Source organism: Microtus oregoni, unplaced genomic scaffold, assembly GCF_018167655.1.
Source record: "Microtus oregoni isolate MIOR12 unplaced genomic scaffold, Mior012 000146F_ref0000122, whole genome shotgun sequence".
NCBI classification, from domain to species: Eukaryota; Metazoa; Chordata; class Mammalia; order Rodentia; family Cricetidae; genus Microtus; species Microtus oregoni.
Window position 1 is genome coordinate 946,206 of NW_024544796.1, and position 20,471 is coordinate 966,676.

The window sequence follows — 20,471 nt, forward strand, 5'->3', positions numbered from 1 at the left end:
AAAACATTTTTTATGTATTGACATATATTGTATTGATATATATATTGTATATATTTACCATATTGCAGTGTACATTTCTACCTCTGATTAAGATACTTATATAATGTTTGTGTATTGATATATATTTACCATATTGCAATGTATATTTGTACAGTGTTTATATTTGGAGGTCATTATCCTCATTTGTTACACAGTTGTTTATTGTCTTAGTCTTTAAGTTAGATAGATATTGTGAATTATATAGATAGTCATTTTAAGATTGTCATTTATAATTAGACTAATCAGGTTCTGTAGATATATAGCAATTATACTCAGTATAGATAGGTAATCTTCAGTCTCTTCAAAGAGCTGTAGAAAATGGCCTTTAATCTAACTCAGAGTTTCATGATAGTGAGACACAATTGCTCCTGGCAACACCGCTCTATTCCCGAGAGAATGTTGAGCACCAAAGACACTCCACCTGGAGCCTTTCTATTTGGCAGAACTGGCCTTTGGGCAAAGAAATGCCCATACCTCAACCACTGACAGAGATACAGAGCGTGCATCAATGGATAAAATAGGACAATCATATCCTGCCAAGACAGGGTAAGATAGTTTTGAAAAGTTCCTTGCCTTTAATAATGGTATTCAGTTATGTTAGGCCTTAGCCAAAGTTGGTTGACTCAACATTGCAAACGAGACTTTGGGTGATTGCCCAGGTAGTCAGTTGTCTCTGTCAATTGTTGCACATTTTGGATATATCTCGTTTGTTAAGTAATATTAATTCCCTTCTCAGATCTTTGACGGAGTTGAAGATTATATAATTGTAGTTACTCTCTACATTATTTAGACTCCTTGAGATAGAATGTTTAGCAAAACTTTTGTTCTCAATATTGTTTGTTATATTTATTATTTGTTATTATTGTATATAGTTGTATTTGGTTTAGTTCTGTCTTATTTAGACAAAAAGGGGAGATGTAGGGATAAGCCCCGCCCCTTAGGGGGCGTGTTCACCTCGGGCTAATGTTTGCCTATAAATTTGGCCAGCGTGCTCCCAGCGGCTGATTCTGCTTCCCTGGTCTCCGCGGGAATGGTGGTTCTGTAAGTCTATTTCTCCATTAAAGCTATATATATATATATATATATATATATATATATATATATATATATTATTTTTTTTTTACAATCTGTCTGCATTCGTTTATGCCGTTACAGGTGTGGCCTTATCTGAGAAAGTGTGTCAACCAGAGTGGGCCTTGAAGTTTCAAAAGCCCACTGCATTCCTAATTAGCTCTCTCTCTCTCTTCCCATTGTGATTGTTGTCTCAACATGTAAACTCTCATTTATTGCTTCAGGGCCATGTCTACCTGCCTGTTGCCATGTTCTCCATCATGATGGTCATAGACTCTAACCCTCTAGAACCATGAGCTCTCAAATTAAACCAGCCTGTAGGTCATGACCACTTTGGGGGAGGGGGGTCACATACCAGGTATCCTGCATATCAGATATTTACATTATTTTTCATGACAGTAGCAAATGTACAGTTATGAAGTAGCAACGAAATAATTTTAGGGAAGAGTGTTGTAGGAATTCTCTCTACCAATAGCTTTGGGGTACCGCACTTAGGGTGTGGCTTCTTTCCTGTGGACTGGATTGATCTCTTAAAAAGAGACCATCAGAGGTTGTGTGCTCTCTTGGGTGGTGAAGACCAGGTCAAGCACTGTGAAGCAACCAGCATGTGGTCAGATCCCCAGCTCTGTGAGTCTGTTTTCCCCATAGCTCCCCTTTTAATAAATTAATATATACCATAGGGGGTCACCACAATATGAGGAACTGTATTAAAGGGCCACAGCATTAGGAAGGTTGAGAACACTGCCTTAAGCTAATAGATACATATAGATAGAAAAGTAAAAAAGAAAGACAATGACAGGGAAATCAAGATATATATCATGGTACCAATATGATTACCTATCTATATTCCTGGTTCCTGAGGCCCTTTCAATATCCACCCCCCTTAGTCCAAATAAGTTACTAGAATGTCTGCAGGGAGCCCCATTTACTTTAAGCATCTGATTTAAGTCTACAGTGACAGAGTCCACTTACGAGAAACGCAAACAAATGGAAAAATGAAACTGAGACAAATAGCTCCTTTGTGTGACTTCAAAACTTGAAAAGCATTCTGTGGGATAGATGATCATAGTCGGGTTTAATGTTGTAACATGAGGGCAGGCTTGTTGGGGTTTCTGTCCCACCTGGTCCCCCAGCTGTTTATTCCCAGAGAAAATCACACAGAGAGTCTGCATTAATTATAAACTGATTGGCCCATTAGTTCAATCTTCTTATTAGCACTTGTAGCTTATATTAACCCATTATTCTTATCTGTGTTAGCCACATGGCTCGGTACCTTTCTCAGCAGGGTAGGTCACATCTTGATTCTTCAGTAGTCTAGGCTGGACTGGGAGGAATGGGCTTTCTCCTTCCTAGAAGTCTCTTATTCTTATCACCCTGCCTCTAATTCCTGTCTGGTTGACCTGCCTATACTTCCTGCCTGGCCAATCAGCGTTTATTTAAAACATTATTGACAGAATACAGACAATTCTTCCACACCACTCCCCCCCCCCTCTTTTTTTAAAAAAAGGAAAATATCCATAGTCTATTTTTGGGGAATGTGGGTGTAGTATTCCAGGCTACTTCTGGCTGGTTGGAGGCACTGATAATCTTATGAGGACCTAAAGAAAATTTAGTTATGATCAAGTCCTGACTGGAGTATCTGTGAGTCTTGATCATCTCAGGCAGCAGTCTTGAACCTGTTCTGGATGTAGAACTCTGACATCTGGGCCATCTGTTTCTACCAGGGATTTCTCAGGTGGCCTTTCTTGATCAAACCTGATTTTCTTAACTCAGAATGAACCCACAGCCTCTCGTTTCCTGTGGAAACAAAAGCAAAATCTCTTCTCCAACGTAACATACCTTTTGACTTCAATTTTGAAGTCAAAGTATTTTCAAAATATCTATCTTGAATTAATTCAGCAGCATTTATAAGCAAATATCTTTTAGCATTTGTTGCTCCTTCCTCAGCATTCAAACAATTCAAAGAGAGCATAATAGCATACAGGATCAAGATTCTCTGTGTATTTTTCATCTTTATGTGGCTTTACTTGAACCTCTATTTCTTTTATTTTTACTTTTAACTTTTGGCTTTTTGAGACAGGTTCTCTGTGTATCTTTGTCACTCTGTAGACCAGGCTGTCCTTGAACTCACAGAGATCTGCTTGCCTCTGCCTCCCCAGTGCTGGGATTAAAGGTGTGTGCTACAGCACCTTGAACTCACAGAGATCTGTCTGTTTCTGCCTCCCAGGCATTGGGATTAAAGGTGTGTGCTACCACACCTTGAAGTCACAGAGGCCAATCTACCTCTTCCCATTGAAGTCTCAGGTCAATCTACCTCTGCCTCCCAAGTGTTGGGATTAAAGGTGTGTACCACCACACCCAACTACTTTCTTTCCTTCTTTTTTACTTTAAGAACTTTAACCTTTAGCCTGCATATATTTTTAACATACTGTAAAACATTTAGAGGCTTTATTTGTTTTTGAATCTCTCTTTACTGTATATCTCTCTTTTCTGACTACATGAGTCCTTAATTTGCTAAGCAGTATGGAGAAGATTAAAGCTGCGGCTTTGACGGCTAGATCCAGCCCATTTCTTAGCCTTCCTGAAATTCCATCCTCATGGTGGAGATACCAGCTATAGCCATGTATATTGCCACAACTCTATGGCATTTCAAGGTCCCTGCCAGAAAACAAGCTGCAGCAGTGCACTCAGAAAACACACTCAATGCTCCATAGTTGGATCACCTACCTGAAAGAGTCAGAGTTTGCCCTGGCAGGACGGGCCAGAAAGCCAGCATTTTAAAACAGCGCAGCTTTATTCCTGCCATCTCTGAAAACCAAAAAGCATGCCTTCAGCTTTTATCAACACCATTTAAGTGTTTTGTGGCAGGACCTCTTAAAGAGCTGCAGGGTTTTGCAGCTAAAGCTGAGTCAGGAAGCCTCTCTTAAATGAGAGTGCTTGCTTGTTTTTAGCAAGCAGAGCAGACCCAAGAAATTGCTGCTACCAAGAAAACATGCTTTACTCTATTCTTTCTCAAGCTTTCTCAGGCTTTCTGTGGATGCAGTTATCCACGTTGGTGCCATTCTGTAACATTAGGTTGGGTGCCATTCTGTAACATGAGGGGCTGCTGGTTGGGGTTTCTGTCCTGCCCAGTTCCCCAGCTGTTTAGTCCCAGAGAAAAATCACACAGAAGTCTCCATAAGATTATAAACTGATTGACCCAGTAGCTCAGGCTTTTTATTAGCTTTTATAACATATATTAACCCATTTTTCTTATCTATGTTAGCCACATGGCTCGGTACCTTTTTCAGTGGGGTAGATCACATCTTGCTTCTTCTGTGGTCTGAGCAGGACTCCAAGGGAGCTTCCTGCTTAGCAGAATTCTCTTATTCTCATGGCCCCACCTCTACTTCCTGTCTGGTTTACCAGCCTATACTTCTTGCCTGGCCAATCAGCATTTATTTAAAACATGATTGACAGAATACAAACAATTCTCCCACACCACATCCCCCTCTTTTTTTTAAACAATGTGAGAGTTAGCCAATAAGAGGCTATAGATAATGGGCCAGACAGTAATTTAATTAATAAAGATTTCCATGTGATTATTTTGGGCATAAGCTAGCCAGGTGGCCGGGACGACCAGGAGTCCCCTGGCCCGGGTATAAGCCAGTCAGGTGGCAGGACACAGCCCACTCCTCCTCTTACTACAAATGTGATCATAGTCACATTTAAGAGCTCTAATCTAAGGTCAAGTTGGAAATTAATGCATTAAAAATGAATAGACAGACACATGGAAGACAAACGCATTTGAATGAGTGACTAGAGTAGCAACATTTATTGAATGGACAGAGGTGACTTTGGCCAGGGCACACAGCACAAAACATCTAATTATCAAATAACATGAAGTACAAAAGAATGGTAGTGGAGGAATGGATATGGGGGGAGGGGAGGTACGGGCGAGGACTAGGATGTGTGGTGGGAGGGGAAACTGTGATCAGGATGTAATGTATGAGAAAAGAATAAAAGAAAAAATCTAAAAAAGCAATGAAAGGAAAGAAAAGGCAGCAGTGATCCTTGCCCACGTTCCTGTGTCACACAGATACAGGACTGGATCTATGAGGTGGCATACTCAACAAGATTAGTGTTTCTTAGGAGCTGACATGTCTAACTTCTAGAACAGGCTTTGCTACAGCACCTGTGCTCAAGGATGGCCTCAGTAAGACTCTCACTTAGGGGCCAGTGAGATGAAGGGAACATTTTGCCCCAGACACATTGATTTAGTCATAATGGGCAACAATAAAGCAGCAGCAATAGCAGCAATGAAATGGCAATCAAAGGATCATAGACCTTGACATTTCGGGTGGCACACATGGGGAGATATGACAGCTTGTTTTGAAGCAAACATCTTGGATACTAGAGTTGGAAGTTTCATGCCTACAAAAGGACTACCTGCATGATATCCTGGTCAGCAGTAATAGAGTAATAGGGCCATCTCTGGACCTCAGGGCCTTTTCAGACAAAATAGGATAGCCTAGTTTGACCCTGCCATTGTGACTTCAGGAGCATTTTTGTTCTGAATTTTGCATTTTCCTCCACTCAGAATACAGCTCACTTAAGATGTAATAATTCAACTTTATTCAGAGTTTCATTTAATACCCCCATTTCAGCTTATAAGTACTTCTTCTGATGCATTGAGAGTTGATAACTTAAGCAACTGAACACATGAGATATCGTGTTTAACTCAAACTGCCCACACCTAACCCAACTGCAAGTTAAATAGTGTTGTTTTGAGGCACTAAGTTTTAGGGTGGTTTGTTTTGCAATGAAATTGGATACAGAGTCTAACTAAAATAAAGCCAAAGCAAATACAGTTGTCATCAAAGTTTTGGGTTAACAATTCTGAATACAACTCAGAATGATTTCTTTCAGCATAGCAAGTCCAAATCCCTTCCTCCTGCAACACAATCCCAGGTTCCAGTCCCATGGGCCAGTCCCAGCACCTACCTAGCACAGTGGAAGATTACCACAGGGGAAAATTATAGTAAGCAAACTATGCACACATAGTTTAGAGTGCTTTTGAAAAATACTACAGAACACCCTATTTTAAATCCCAGGCCGATACAAAGTGCAACAGATGTGTGCTTATTGTAGCTTGCTTTCTGCTGGTGTCGTGACCAGAAGCCATTGCCATCTCTCAGAAGACTCAAAACCATTGTTCTTAAGGGCTCAAGCTCAATGTGCTCGCCAACACATGTGTGCATACACACACACACACACACACACACACACACACACACACACACACACACAGAGCCCAGTAGGTAGTAAGAAATCCTATTTAGAGAATACAGTTCTCATCATAAGTTATGAAGCTTGGGACTGGGGGGTGTTCAGTAGAGCATTGCTGAGCATGTGCAAAGCCCTGGAGAGAATCCTCAATGTTGTACTTATATATCACAGTGCCTCTTGTCATATTTTTTATGTTACTCAATGCTCTACTCACATGTGAACATATAATCAACCATGAGATGTAGGACCTGACCCAATTACAGAATTGGAACAGTCTAAGCCTGGTGATCACACTGACTTCCAAAGGAAGAAGTTCAAAGATCCCTTCTGATACACTCTCCACCTACCCTCTACGTAGCAGAAGAGTACTGAAATGACTGGCAATACCTTCCAGCACTGAAGAACAACAATTTCTAGTGTATAGAACCTTGAGAATATAAGCAACCCAACACAGATAGGAAGGCTCTTTTCTGGAATGGTAGCTATGATTGCTTTTCTTTCCGAAACAACAAATTCTGAAAGTTGACTTTTGCCTTAGAGGAAATGCTCAGCTACTCATCCTGTTTTGGTATTGAGTTCCAGGCTGACTCTCTCCTAAGCCCCCTTATGATAAAAACTAGCTCAGTAGAGTTTTGAACTCAGGTTTGGAGCTAACGTCCCACTGAATAAAATATATGTGCTTCTTGAGTCACCCTTTGGGCACGTGCATCCTGTGTGGAATACAAATAGATTGTAGTTCTCAAGCAGGACTCAGATATTCCCTGGTTGTCACCATGATTTGTCCCTTAACAGCATCTGGAATTCACTCCATCCCTACCGCAGATTTCTCAGAAGATACAAGCAACCATTTGCCCCCAGCATTGAAATTGGAAAATAAGGTTACAGAGAATAGTCATTCACACTTGAATGACTGGTGGTGGACTACTAGAATGTTAGCTCCTGTGTATAACTGGCAGGGGTTAATTTTCATGAAAATATGCAGTTTAGAAGTTAAGATTGGTTTGACCATGAGTTCAACCTGCAAAAGCAACGAGGTTCCATACGAGATAACTATCTCTCACATAAATAAAATAACTGTGTCTCTCACACATTTGGTCTATTAGATCATAGGGTCCATGTACTCAGGCAGCCAACTAGATGGCAAATTCAAGATGTTCTTCTTGCTCGCCTTTTAAACTATGCTCAAAGATTAGAAAATATGACAGTGCGATAAAATCCTAGGGTGTCATGGACTTCTATAGTCTCCTGAGTCCTTTCCCCAGAATATGCTCTCATGTTGGTTCTAATTTAGACACCGGCCAATGCTTAATCTTCACATTTCTGAAGAGAAGGCAAAGAAACAACCTCTAATGAACTGCAAGGACTATCCAGTTGACAACAGACTCCTAATCGCTTCATGACCAAGAACCTTGCTCAAGTGTCTAATAGTTATGGATTTCAGAGTCTGGGTGCAAACGCTGAAGGCAGGTAAGAGGATTCACTAAGAAAACGGACTAAGCTCTGCATTTACTCCGTGGACAAAGGAGATTGTTCATAGATTGAGATGGGGAAGGAAACTTAATGAAAGACTAAATAAGACCAAAGTAAGAAAGACAGTAAACAATGGCTAGGACCCAGAGTGCCTTTGCTTTGAGAACTGCGCTGGACTGGACACACTTAAAGACTTGATTAGCAAGAAGTAACTACAGGATATATTAAACGAGCAAAAATGCTTGTCCAGGGGATGTTTTAGTTTTAGAAGTTATGAGACAAACCAGAAAAGAATTAGGAAATGGAGGAAAAGAAGAAAGCTTGAGATCTTAGAAACCAAAAAAGACACATGAAAAGAGTGGGGGATATACCCACAAAGATAGACTCGGATCTCAAACTTAATTGTAATTAACAGAAGCCAGAGACTCAGTTGTAAACAATACAGATAACACATTCTGGGAAGCAGTAGGTGAGACGCCATAGAAATCTTAGTAAAAGAGATACTAATGGTCATATTCTGGCAATGCTTATTGCCAATACCAAACTAGCACAAAACGAACAGAGAGACAACCTGGACCTGAGAAAACATACACTGAGGATTAGCAAAGTGATAAGGGCTATAAACAAATAGAAATTTGGCAGCAGTTCGAGGGTTTTTGGAGTGGATAAAACCACCTGGAGAGAAAGTCATGTGGATTTATGTGTCAATCACAGGCCTGGACACGGGGCAGGGAATCTTAACTACTACTAAGAGAAGGAACAATGAGGCCACAAAAACAAACCTTCGAAGAAATTTGGGGAAAATGGCATTTTATTTTGGTGATAGTGGGTAATTTCACCAGCTGAATAGAGGCTTTTCAAACCAAAACATATATCATAGCAAGCAACATAGCTACAAATATTCTACACAGTAAACTGCCTTTCACGGAGAGTCTCAAAAGATAAATTTTTGTGGACATTTTTCATTGAAAAAAATATGTAATCAGACTGTGCACCGAGGAGATACGAATCGTGTGGAGGAGAGGGTGATGGCACAGCACCGTCATTTGAGTCTAAGGAAATTAGGTCCCAAGATTAAGAGGGCTACTTTATAAGGGATTCTATAGAATCCTTACTCTTATTGGCAGACCTAATCACCCCTTATCTTCCATACAGATTGAATACAGGTCGAGTAAAGAGACTCCTCAGAGTCCCGTTTCTTTACCCCTTTCCCTGTTGTGGACTTTCCGAACAAAGAGTCAAGTTGGGTCGTGTTTCAGTGCCATCAATTAGAGTGACAGTCCTAGAGAGCCGAGTGCAGTCTTTATAGGCTACAGAATCCCACACAAATATGAGGCCTTTTGTTCTTCTTCCTCTGGCCTCCAAGCAGCTGCTGTGAGAAACTGTCTATCCTTTTCTCTCTCTGCAACATGGTAGCCAGCTCTAGGGATACGATCCCATCATTCTAGATCTCTTGTTTGAAATGTTATTTCTTTCCTGGAATTTTGACATCTTCTATGCCAGTTAAATTTCTCTGTAAAAACTGGACAACCAAAAAGGGTCTCACAGTCAGACTTGGGGCATTTTGTATCCCTCAACGTGGCATGATCACTGCCTAGGCGGTCTTCTTAGAAGACTAAATTCAGGAATGCCATTGCCTATCTTTACATACAAAAGACATGTTCCAACATCTGCTGTGTGTGTGTTTTCAGATCTTATATAAAACCATTCCACAAGTTTCTAAGAATTACATCTCAAGACTTTATTGACAGTCTTCGAGAACTGAATGGCACAATTCTTTGGCCTAAGAAAGAACCTTAAGAGTCATGCTATGCATCAAGGAAATAGCCTCGTGAAAAGCTTGAAGAACTTACCTGCAAATTCTCTCCCTTAGGGCAGACACATACAACTCAGCCATTAACCACTTGTGGTTAACAGAGAAAGGATAAGAAGTAAAGACTTAAATGTCCAACTGTGCATGGTCCCGCCCTTCATCTTCACCCTCCAAGAACAAAACAAGGGTTTCTCTAGTGCAAACAACTTGAGGGCATCAGGAAATTTCTTCTGGGTATCGTTTTCTCCAGGTCCAGTGACTGATGGGAGTTTTTCGACTCATTTGAATGGAAAATCCCAAAATCTGATCTGAAGTTTAATTGCTCTGGGTTGCAATTTGGGGGTCATTGCACAAGTTAGTGACGGCAGTAATGCAGGACATTCCATTTCTTCCCTTACATTCGCTTATTCTCTTGGAAATACACAGGGCCCTGTGGCTAGTTGGGGGACAGTGTAATTTAAGTAGGTATGATGTGTCACTTCTGGGCTGAAGCAGTAAAGAGACTGTATGAAATGTTCCATTCTCTTATCCTACTACAGTGGCAGATCCTGCAGGCCCTGGGCAGTTAAACTAGAAAACAGTAGAACTTCAGTCAGTGTAGACTCTTGAGTGACTCTGTGGAAACTATCCCCTCCCACCCTATTTTTCCAACCTGGATGGGATTTGTAGTGTGAGCCAAAAACAAATTGTTGGTGTTCAAAATCCCTGACGCTCTGAGGTTGCTACCTGAGCTTAACTGCATTCCTAATGAGAACAGCTGCCCTTCTGCAATGCTCAACCCTCATTTCACCATCTTCTAATTTAGTTGTTACTGAATCTAAATGGTACAACTAGAGTCCTCCGTGTTGGCTCCATGGAACAGAAGACCATGTACAAATCAGCAGGCAAAGTTTAAGCTTTCAACCAAAACACATACTAGTGAGTAGTACAATTCAGTAAATACAATTGCTTTCTATTGCACAAAAAAATAGGAAATAATTACATTTCTTATAGACATTTCTTTATTATATTTTCCCACTTGAATATTTAGAGAATAATTTAAATGTAACACATACTGACAGCAAGCACAGTATCAAATATTAGGCTTTTTTAATATTTTTTTCAGCCTTTATTTCTTTAGGAAAAAAATATTTAGATGACCTCAAAGACACAATTATTATGCTAATCACAGTGTGCAGTAACACATACAAGCCCAGACTCAGTAGAAAAAAAAAGCAACAAAGAAGTGAAAAAGTCTTTCTCCTCAAATCATTTTAATTCATTTTTCCACAGCCATATAAATTTCAAGTCTGAAACAACAATAATACAGCTATAGAATCTAGGTTCTCTTTCAAAGCAGTGGCATAGAAAACATAGAAAAGCTAAAACCTCAGCACGAGCATCCAAAAACCAAGGACTTAGAGGGATTTGATGAAGACACAAAATGCACAAAATACAGTACACAAAATACTAGAATGCATCAAATAGAAAGCTACACATTTCAGGTAGAAAGGATTGGGAAATATATAAAATATGCAAGAAATCAAAACCAAAGAGATTTTTTTTTCCTTAGAGTACCGTGAATACACTGGAACTGGCAATTAGCATTTGAAGATGGGAACAAGAAAATAGCAGTTTCCCATTTAAAACTTTATTTCTAGGCTTTAGGATTTCACCTTCTTGCCATCCTTCTTTCCAGAGCTCTCAGTAGCTGACTCTGCTTTTCTTTTCTGTGACTAAAATGGAAACAGATTTAATGTTCTGCTCCAATATGCACACTTTTAAATGGCCCAACAATGTTAAATCTAGGATGTAAATGCATTAAAAAAAATTTTTAAGATGTATATTCACTTCAGTGTTACACTCACAGTTAATGTTCTATATAGCCCAACAAACTATATAACCCAATGTAAAATAACTTTAAAGGTGTTTCTTTTTATGAAAAGACATAAAATATCCATCAAAAATAGTCATCAAGTATCTACTTACACATGGCTTATAAATGTACTCTTAAAGAACTGCCTAATATTAAACTTTCTGGGGAATTTTTTTTATTTAAGACAAATGTTAACACACCATATTTTATATCTTCTATGGTGCACATTTCTTTCCCTTTTGAGCATCTCTGACATCAAGATGTATCTTACAACTGATAACAGATGATACTTGGCATCAAATCTCTCAGTGGCACAAAAAATGCTGTGTCTCACCACAGAAAGCATCTTAGATTTAATAAAATATGGTGGTCTACTTAACACACTCAAACAGGATGATCTTCTAAAGAACATTTGAATCATAGATATACACAGCAACCAGACAGGATTAAAATCACATTTTTAGCCAACACTTAACTTCTTGTCAAAAAAAAGAGCTTTCTTGTCTGCTCAGGGTTCTCCTTTGCACACACAGTTCCACAAAGATCAAATGACTTATTTGATTGACTCAGAACTCCAGGTTTCAATCTCCACACCATCCTGTCTCAACTCTAAACTTCCCCTACTCCCACGGCGACCTAGTCTCAATTCGTAGGATCTCATTTGCAGTATGCTTCTGCTTAGATTTGTGAGGGATTTCTTAAATACTGAGTCTTGTAACAGGGGAGTTCCTAACCACATGTTCTTCAAACAAAAAGGGAGTATATTTGTGGTGTGATTCTTCTGTCTAAAACCAATTAGCATTTCATAAAACCCAGCTTGGTAACAGACATCATGATGGCATTAAACATTGTATAAACATTTGTAAAGGTGTAAAAAAGTGAAATCTACCTAAAAGTTAGGAAAATGCTGAAAATTTTACCATTGGAGTTTTAGTGGCCCGTTTCTTCTTTTCTGCTCTCTCTCTTTCCTCAATTTCCATATTTTCTTTTTCAATCAATGAAATCAAAGTGTTACAGCGTCTCTGGAATTCCTAAATGAAACAATGAAGAACTTAATTTCTAAAACTGATTCAGTCCTTTAAGATACTTCTTTAACTGCATCATTTCTGTAGAAGAGAATTTCCAAAATTTGTATTTTTTTCTCCCTCCCTCCCCCTACCAAATGAATATTCTTTAGAATACCATTTGTATATTGTATTAGGAAGAGGAAGAGCTAAGTGTCATTCAATGGGTGATGGGTTAAACAAGCTGCTCCATTATACCATGGAACATTACTCAACAATAAAAGCGAAGGAACTATTGATATACAAAACACCATGGAGTGCAGAGAATTATTCTGAGTGAAAAGCCCAATCACAAAGGTTATGTCTAATGTGTTTCCACTTCTATAATATGTTTTTGAAGCAGGATGTTAGACTGAAACTCACTATGTAGCCAAACAGGCTTTAAATGTGCAGCAATTTTTCTGTCTCACTCTCCCAGTTTCTAGGAGAACAGGCATATGACACCCTGTCTGGCTATATAAGGACAGAATTAGAGACATGGAGAACAGATCAATGGTTGCCAGATGCTGAGGAGAATAGAAGAATGGGTGTGGCTAGGGAGAGTACAAGTGACTCTTGTGGAAATGATGGTTCCACAAATCTGCAAATGGTAACACTACGTCACACACACACACACACACACACACACACACACAAAATGCCTGTACAAATGATAATACAACAAGTTCTGTGGAATATACTGACATGAATTTTCAAATTGCAACATTATACTATAGCTACTCAAGTTGTTACCACTGGGGGAATCTGTGTGAAGGGTGAATTTCATCTCCTTGCACATTTCCTCATAACTTTCTGTTACTCTATAAATATTTCAGAATAAAATGATAATATAAATCACATAAACAAGAAAGAATAAATAAATGTTCTATGGCTAAAATAAGTTTTGGAAATGCGGAGTTTGTAAAAGTTAAAACAGTTTCCTTTTCTCTTTTTCTTTCTGAGATTATAATACAAACACATCATTTCCCCTCCCTTTTCCTTTTTCTAAACCCTTCCATACGCTCCTCCTAGTCCTCTTTCAAATTCATGGCCTCTTGTTCATTGTTATTACATGCATATATGTATATGCATAGATTCCTAATTCCTAATTATAACTTGATCTGTGTTTGCAAGGCTGACCTTTGGTACTTGACAGCCAATTGTACACCTTTCCCATTCTCAGCTTTTCTTGGTTGCCTGTGGTTCTTCATGTATGGTTGAGGCCTTGTATGGGCTTTTCCCTGTCCACTTAGTCATGTCTGTTGTTTTCTTTGTTCAGCTCATGGTTGGATAATCGTGTTAGTGGAACTTTATGGTTGTAGCTTCTGGCATTCCTAGGAGACAGAGTCTCACAGCAAACTCCCTGATTCTCTGGCTCTTACAATCTTGCTGCTCCCTCTTTTCCAATGATCCATGAGACTTAGTTGTAAGAGTATTTTGTAGATGTATCCACTGGGACTAGGCTCCACAACTGCATTTTGGTTGGTTGTGGTTTGCTAAAACAAATTTCTTTATCACAAAGCTTTCTGGAACCTTCCAACTCCCGATGCTCACCATGAACCACTAGGCAGGGATGTAAGACGCAGCTGTTCCCAAAGCTTCTTTGCTAACAGATGTCGCTCACTACATATCTTATGGGATTCAAGTTCTGGGAATTAGAGCTGTACTTGCTAATTCAGACTAAACATTATCTGAAAAGATTTTTGCATTAACCTTGCCACTACTATATTTTACTGCCAAGAAATCAATGCATTCAAACTATAAACAGATTTTATGAATGTATGGTAAGCATTAAACATATGATTCATTAATATAGAAACTCATCTATTATTAACTCTTTATGCTTTGCTGTATTTAAAGGTAAATAATGGATTAGTACCAAAGGATAAATAATGCTTACACAAATTATTCTTTTTCTGTATAAGTAATGCCTAACAAAACACTCAAATCAATATATATATATATAAATATATATATATGTGTGTGTGTGTGTGTATGTATGTATACATATATATATATATATATATTTCTGGCAATTAAGAGCAAACTTGAGAAAAATAAAAATGATAAAGTATAAGAATAGAAAACTCAGCAAACTTTTAAAGAATATTTAAGGGCTGATTTTTATTTTATATCTATGAGTATTTTCCTGCATGCATGTTTGTGCACCACATGTGTGTCTGGTACCTACATAAGTCAGAAACGATAATCAGATTCCTTGGAACTGGATTTAGAGACAGTTATGAACCACCATTTGGGTTCTGAGAATCCAACTGCCCTGGAAGAACAGCCAGTGCTCTTATCCACTGCTCCGTTTCTCCATCCCTAGTACAAGAATTGGTTTTTGTTTTTCTGTTTGTTTTTTTAAGTTTCATATGTAGTTCAGTGGTAAAGCACTAGCCCAACCTGTCTTCCACAACATATATGCATGCACACACATATGCAAAAACAATTTGTTCTCTGAAAGCAAGACTCAAAGAAATGGGAAGTGCCATTTTCTACCATGTTCATAGTGTCCATGTGTCCCTGCCTTGTGCTTATTCAGGTGTAGTATGTATCCTTAGCTGCAGTAAGCTGTAAATGAGAACTCTCATTCACTGATGTTGAATGGCAATATTATTTGTTATAAACTATACCTTCTCCACAAAATTCATCTATTAAAGCCCTGACTGTCATATTTTGGGGATCCAAGATGTTCAATGTCATCTTCTGACTATATTTAGAGAGGGGTGATTTATGGCAATAATTAAAGTTAAGGAAGTCCAGAAAGGGAAGGGTACTAACCCTCCCATCACCTCACCATGTGCAAATGGTGGCCATCTATCCAACAGATTACCCTTGTTGGTACCTTAATCTTGGGTTCCAGTCTCCAGAACAAGAAAACAAAAAAGAAGTGTTGCCTACCCCAGCAAGTCTGTGGTATTTTGTTACAGCATTGAGCAGTGGACTACCTTTTGAGAAGATAAATTGGAAATAGCAAAGAAATGTTTTCAATATTTAAATATTTAACATCCTTTGCCTTAACAATTCTATTCTTAGACACTATAATAAACATAATAAACATAAAAATAATAAAGAGAAACATAAAACATATCAAGAAAAAATTTAGAACACTGAAAACAGGGAAATCCCGGAAACTAAATTTTTGGTGCTTGGTAATGAAAGATATAGATATTAGAAGTAGCTAAAGAAATGCTAACAAGTAGTTAATACCCAATAGCTCTGAATGGAACATTAGTGCTGAGATTTTCTTTTTGAAAAACTAAGATCAGTTTATTCTGTACAAGATGCATTTGCAACAAATTTCAAAAGAGCTTTTGCCACAGCAACTCATGTAGTTAAACTAATAACTTTTATTTTCTTCTTTATACATGTCTATATTTCCAAATTTTCTAAAATAAGCTTTATATCTTGAGCAATTTATAAAGTTGGAAGAAATGGCAAGTGTTTTTTTTTAAAAAAGGTTTTATCTTTCTAAGTAAGATCTAGAAAACTGCCATACAACAGAGGCAATGTTGAAATTATATATATTATCAGCTTTCCAAATATTTTCTGTTCTCTAATTCAAGCCACCAAAAAATAAAAGAAAGCCTGGCCAGAAAGATATTACACATTAACAAATTTTTGTTTTCCAATCAAAAACATTATTATGTAACACCAGACTGTTCAAGTTTCATGGACATTCATAACTACCCAAGGTTAAATAAACTGATGACAAATAACACTGTAATAACAATCTAATGTTCATGGCTTACCAAAGTCATGGTGATATGTTTAATATGCAGACCAAATACTCTTCATAGTTTTATTCAATAATATATACACATACAAATTAAACAGCATGTTATTCAATTTATCTATTATAGAAAGGGCTAAGTTGACCCTGATGAGATCTGATCCTTGGTTTCTAAGGAAACTACATAGATTCTTTATATAAAGCTGATTCTTGAATCATTAAGCTATACCCTCCAGCTATTATTATTCTCAATAAGTAATAGCTGCCTGTGACTGCAGATATCTTTAGATACATATTCATGGTTCATATGAATGATTCGGGGACAAATACTAATACTTTCAGACAGTCTTATATGTAGGAGATAGAATATCTCAAAATGATTCAAAATACACTACAATTATAAACTCTTACCTTTATTTCTTTGAACCTGTCACTAACTTCCCCAAACACAGAAAAACAAACTCTACAGAAAAGCATCAAAAAAGAGGACAAGCTCTTTTGTTCTCTTCAATTTCTGTTTCTTGTCCTCCCATGGAGCTTCCTATTTTTCTGAGGTTAAGGCAATGGTTCATGGTGTGTCAAACAATTTCTGTAATTCTGTAGACTAATTGACTCTCTCATCAATTCCCCACTCTTGATTTAGGGATGATTTTAGAAGAATGAAAACTAACACAGGGGATTCAGAAAAAGAGATGCCAAAGCAATTAAGGGTGACAGAAGACAATAAAAAAATAACAAATTGGAAAACTGTTCCACTGTGTTGAAAGCTGTGGAAAATTTTTTTTTTTTTTTTTTTTTGGTTTTTCGAGACAGGGTTTCTCTGTGGTTTTGGAGCCTGTCCTGGAACTAGCTCTTGTAGACCAGGCTGGTCTCGAACTCACAGAGATCCGCCTACCTCTGTCTCCCGAGTGCTGGGATTAAAGGCGTGCGCCACCACCGCCCGGCTTGTGGAAAATATTTTAAGTATTCTGTGTTCACACATGTGGGAAATTCAAAGGGGCAAACAAACTTATCCATGGAAGGACTTCTTAGCTGTCAGCATTCTAATGTGGATTGGAAGTCTTGGTGGCAAAATTCAATGTCAGCATGCCCCAAATCTATTTCAGCACAATACATTTTTCTGGTTCTGAAATAATATTTAGTAGAAGCCAACTTGGCAAATCATATGCAAGGTAACAGCAATGGTTAAGGCTAAGTTATATACAGCTCAAAAAAAAAAAAATCCTTAAAGGTTTCCATGTAATTTAACTGACAAAAGAATCTCCATGACAATTTTTGAGAAGGTTAAGTGGGTGACACAATTAAATGTTCATTTTGTGCTCAGAAACTCCTTTATACAGATTGTCACTTCATAAAAATCTTAGACCCAAAATTAGAAAGGGGTTGACATTAAAAATTATTTAGGTTGATCATGAATCCCTAATAATAGATCCTTGCTAATGAGTCATGCAGCCCAGCCATCTATGTGGTTTCCTCCAATGTCAGAAGGCTCACTACCTTCTAAGCTCAGCCCTTCCAACTCTGAATAACCTGAACACCTTTCTTTGTGCAACACTGCCATTTGTTACCTTACGGAATGTAACAACTGGTTCCATATCCAAAGTGTGTAGTCAAAGAAAATAAGCCCATCTCCTAACAATTCTGTGTTTCAAGGCAGCTCTTGTGACTCAAGCAGAATCATCTGCAGAATCACGAATACTTCATGTTCAGAGTAAATATCCTCTCTTTTCTCCCATCCTTCACGTAAAACATTCTTGGAAGACCGTGTAACACACAAATCTACTTGTTAATGCTGACTGTCAACTTGATTGAGACATATGCAGAATAGTAAAGCAGAGCCCTCGGTCAGCCTGTGAGGGTGCTTCCAGAGAGGATTGAACAGGAAAGCCTGGAATGAATGTGCACAAAGCTATTCCATAAGCTGGGGGTCCCAATGGAATGGCAGCAAGAGAGAGAGAAAGTCCACTGATTATCTCTATCTCTGCTTCCTGGCCATAATGAACAAAGACACTCTGCTCCACCATACACACATATAGCTTCCTACATTGATGGGCTGAAACCTCAGGAACCCTGCACATTAATATCTCTTTCCTTCCTTGTTTTTCTAATGCATTTGTCATCACAATGAAAAGTATAACCGAGAAAACTAGAGCTGTGATGTGGGAGTCCCCTCTGTGTGTTGCTTGTACTGGTTAATGAAAAAAGAAACTGCCTTGGCCTTATAGGGCAGCACATAGGTAGGCAGAGAAGACAGAAATGAATTCTGAGAGGAAGAAAGCAGAGTCAGAGAGACACCATGGATCCGCTGGAGACAGACGCTGGGAATTTTACCTGGTAAGCCACTGCCACGTGGCAGTACACAGATTAATAGAAATGGGTTAAATTAAAATGTAAGAATTAGCCAATAAGAAGCTAGAGCTGATGGGCCAAGCAGTAATTTAATTAATACAGTTTCTGTGTGGTTATTTTGGGGCTAAGCTAACCAGGCAGCCGGGACAAACAAGCAGTTCCCTGCAACAGTGCTGCAAAAATGTAGTTTTTCGGGCTGGAGAAATGGCTCAGTGGTTAAGAGCACTGCCTGCTCTTCCAAAGGTCCTGAGTTCAATTCCCAGCAACCACATGGTGGCTCACAACCATCTGTGAAGACGTCTGGCACCCTCTTCTGGTCTTCAGGCATACAGACAGAATATTGTATACATAAAAAATAAATATTAAAAAAAAGAATGTAAAAATCCACCACCCTTATAAAAAAAATGTAGTTGTTCTGTGAATACCTGATGATGTGACTCAGATGCCTTTGGAAACAGCTTGTTGAGAGGTTTTGAAAAAGTTAAAAGTTGGATAGAAAAGAATGTTATAAGGAGAAATTAATGAATGATTCTTGTGGGAACCCCAAGATCAGAATGTCAATAATTATAAAAAGAATAAAGATTGTGCTCATGGAATTGCAGATGAGAATGAGAACTCTATTAAAACTTGGACTAGAGGTCATGTGTTTTTCCATGGCAAATACCTTAATACACTTTGTTCTTTCCATAAAACTTTCAGTAAAGGTTAATTCGTGGATTAATTTATCTGTGGAGAAAATTTCAAAGCAGCATAAAATTCAAACATTATAACCTGGCTGTTTCTGCCTGTGTTTTGCAAAACTTACACTGAGAATTGTGACCAAAAAGGAGAAGAGTGCTATCCTGGTGGGTTTTTTCAATTCAACATAAACTGTAGTTATCTGGGAAGAGGAACCTCAATTAAGGAAATAACTTCATCAGATTGCCAGTAGGCAAGTATGTAATACATTAATGACTGCTGGGAAAAGGCCCAGCATGCTGTAAGCAATGCCCTGGGAAGGTGGTTCTGGGTTACATAATAAGGCAGGCTGAGCAACCCGTGAAGAGCAAGCCATTACACAGTGTTGCTCCATGGTCTGAGCTTCAGTTTCTGCCTCCAGGTTCATGCTTTGAGTTTCTGCCTTGGCATCCCTCAATGGTCTGTGAATCAGGATATGTAAGCCAAAGAAAGAAACCCTTTCCTCCCCAAGTTGCTTTTGGTCACAGGGTTTTGTCACAGCAATAGAAATTTAACTAGAATAGGTGGCAAATATTTTGAATTTTGCAAATGATATAGTCTCTATGATACTATTAACCTCTTCCACTGTAGCATCCACTGAAAATCTGTAACTGAGCATAAACTTATGTTCAAATAAAACCCTAGTTACAAATACTCACCCTAGAATTGTATAGTTTTCACATGTCAAAATATTCTACCTTGAATTTCTTTATAAAAATATAAAAATAATTCTTAGTCTATATGCCATATGAAACTAGAATGGGATGCAATTTGACTGTTAGGGTTGAAAGTCAAAAGTGAATGAATAAGGGATAGGAAAGTAAAATAAAGCAAACAAGTACACTGTACATGCGTGTCTCTGAATTTGTAGATGAAACTTGTTTTAGTCATTTCTCTCTGCCTGTATTTCTTCCCCATATGCTCTTCTTTTCTTCTGACCTCCTACTTCTAGAAGTTTTCTTTCCATTTTCAGGTCACATGTAATGCCATACACAAGAAAAAGCTTGCCAGACATTTTAGTAGTTATCAGTGTTGACAGTGTATTATTAATCTTTCTTATATTTAATTAAGAATGTAATGTCCTAAAATATCACTGTTAGCTGTCAACAT

General features: G+C 38.2%; 1 protein-coding gene across 2 annotated transcripts in view; it reads right to left on the reverse strand.

The window, feature by feature from the left end:
- Window positions 1-10,739: 10,739 nt before the first annotated feature.
- The window catches only part of Smarca1 (SWI/SNF related, matrix associated, actin dependent regulator of chromatin, subfamily a, member 1), an 82,175-nt gene continuing 72,443 nt past the window's right edge, over window positions 10,740-20,471 (reverse strand). For both annotated transcript variants that reach the window (XM_041646830.1, XM_041646829.1), the window contains exons 23-24: window positions 12,437-12,547; window positions 10,740-11,376 (exon numbers count right to left, since the gene is read on the reverse strand). In XM_041646830.1, the coding sequence (XP_041502764.1) occupies window positions 11,305-11,376; window positions 12,437-12,547 (183 nt within the window). In that variant the 3' untranslated portion in view covers window positions 10,740-11,304. The remainder of the gene's footprint in view (window positions 11,377-12,436; window positions 12,548-20,471) is intronic.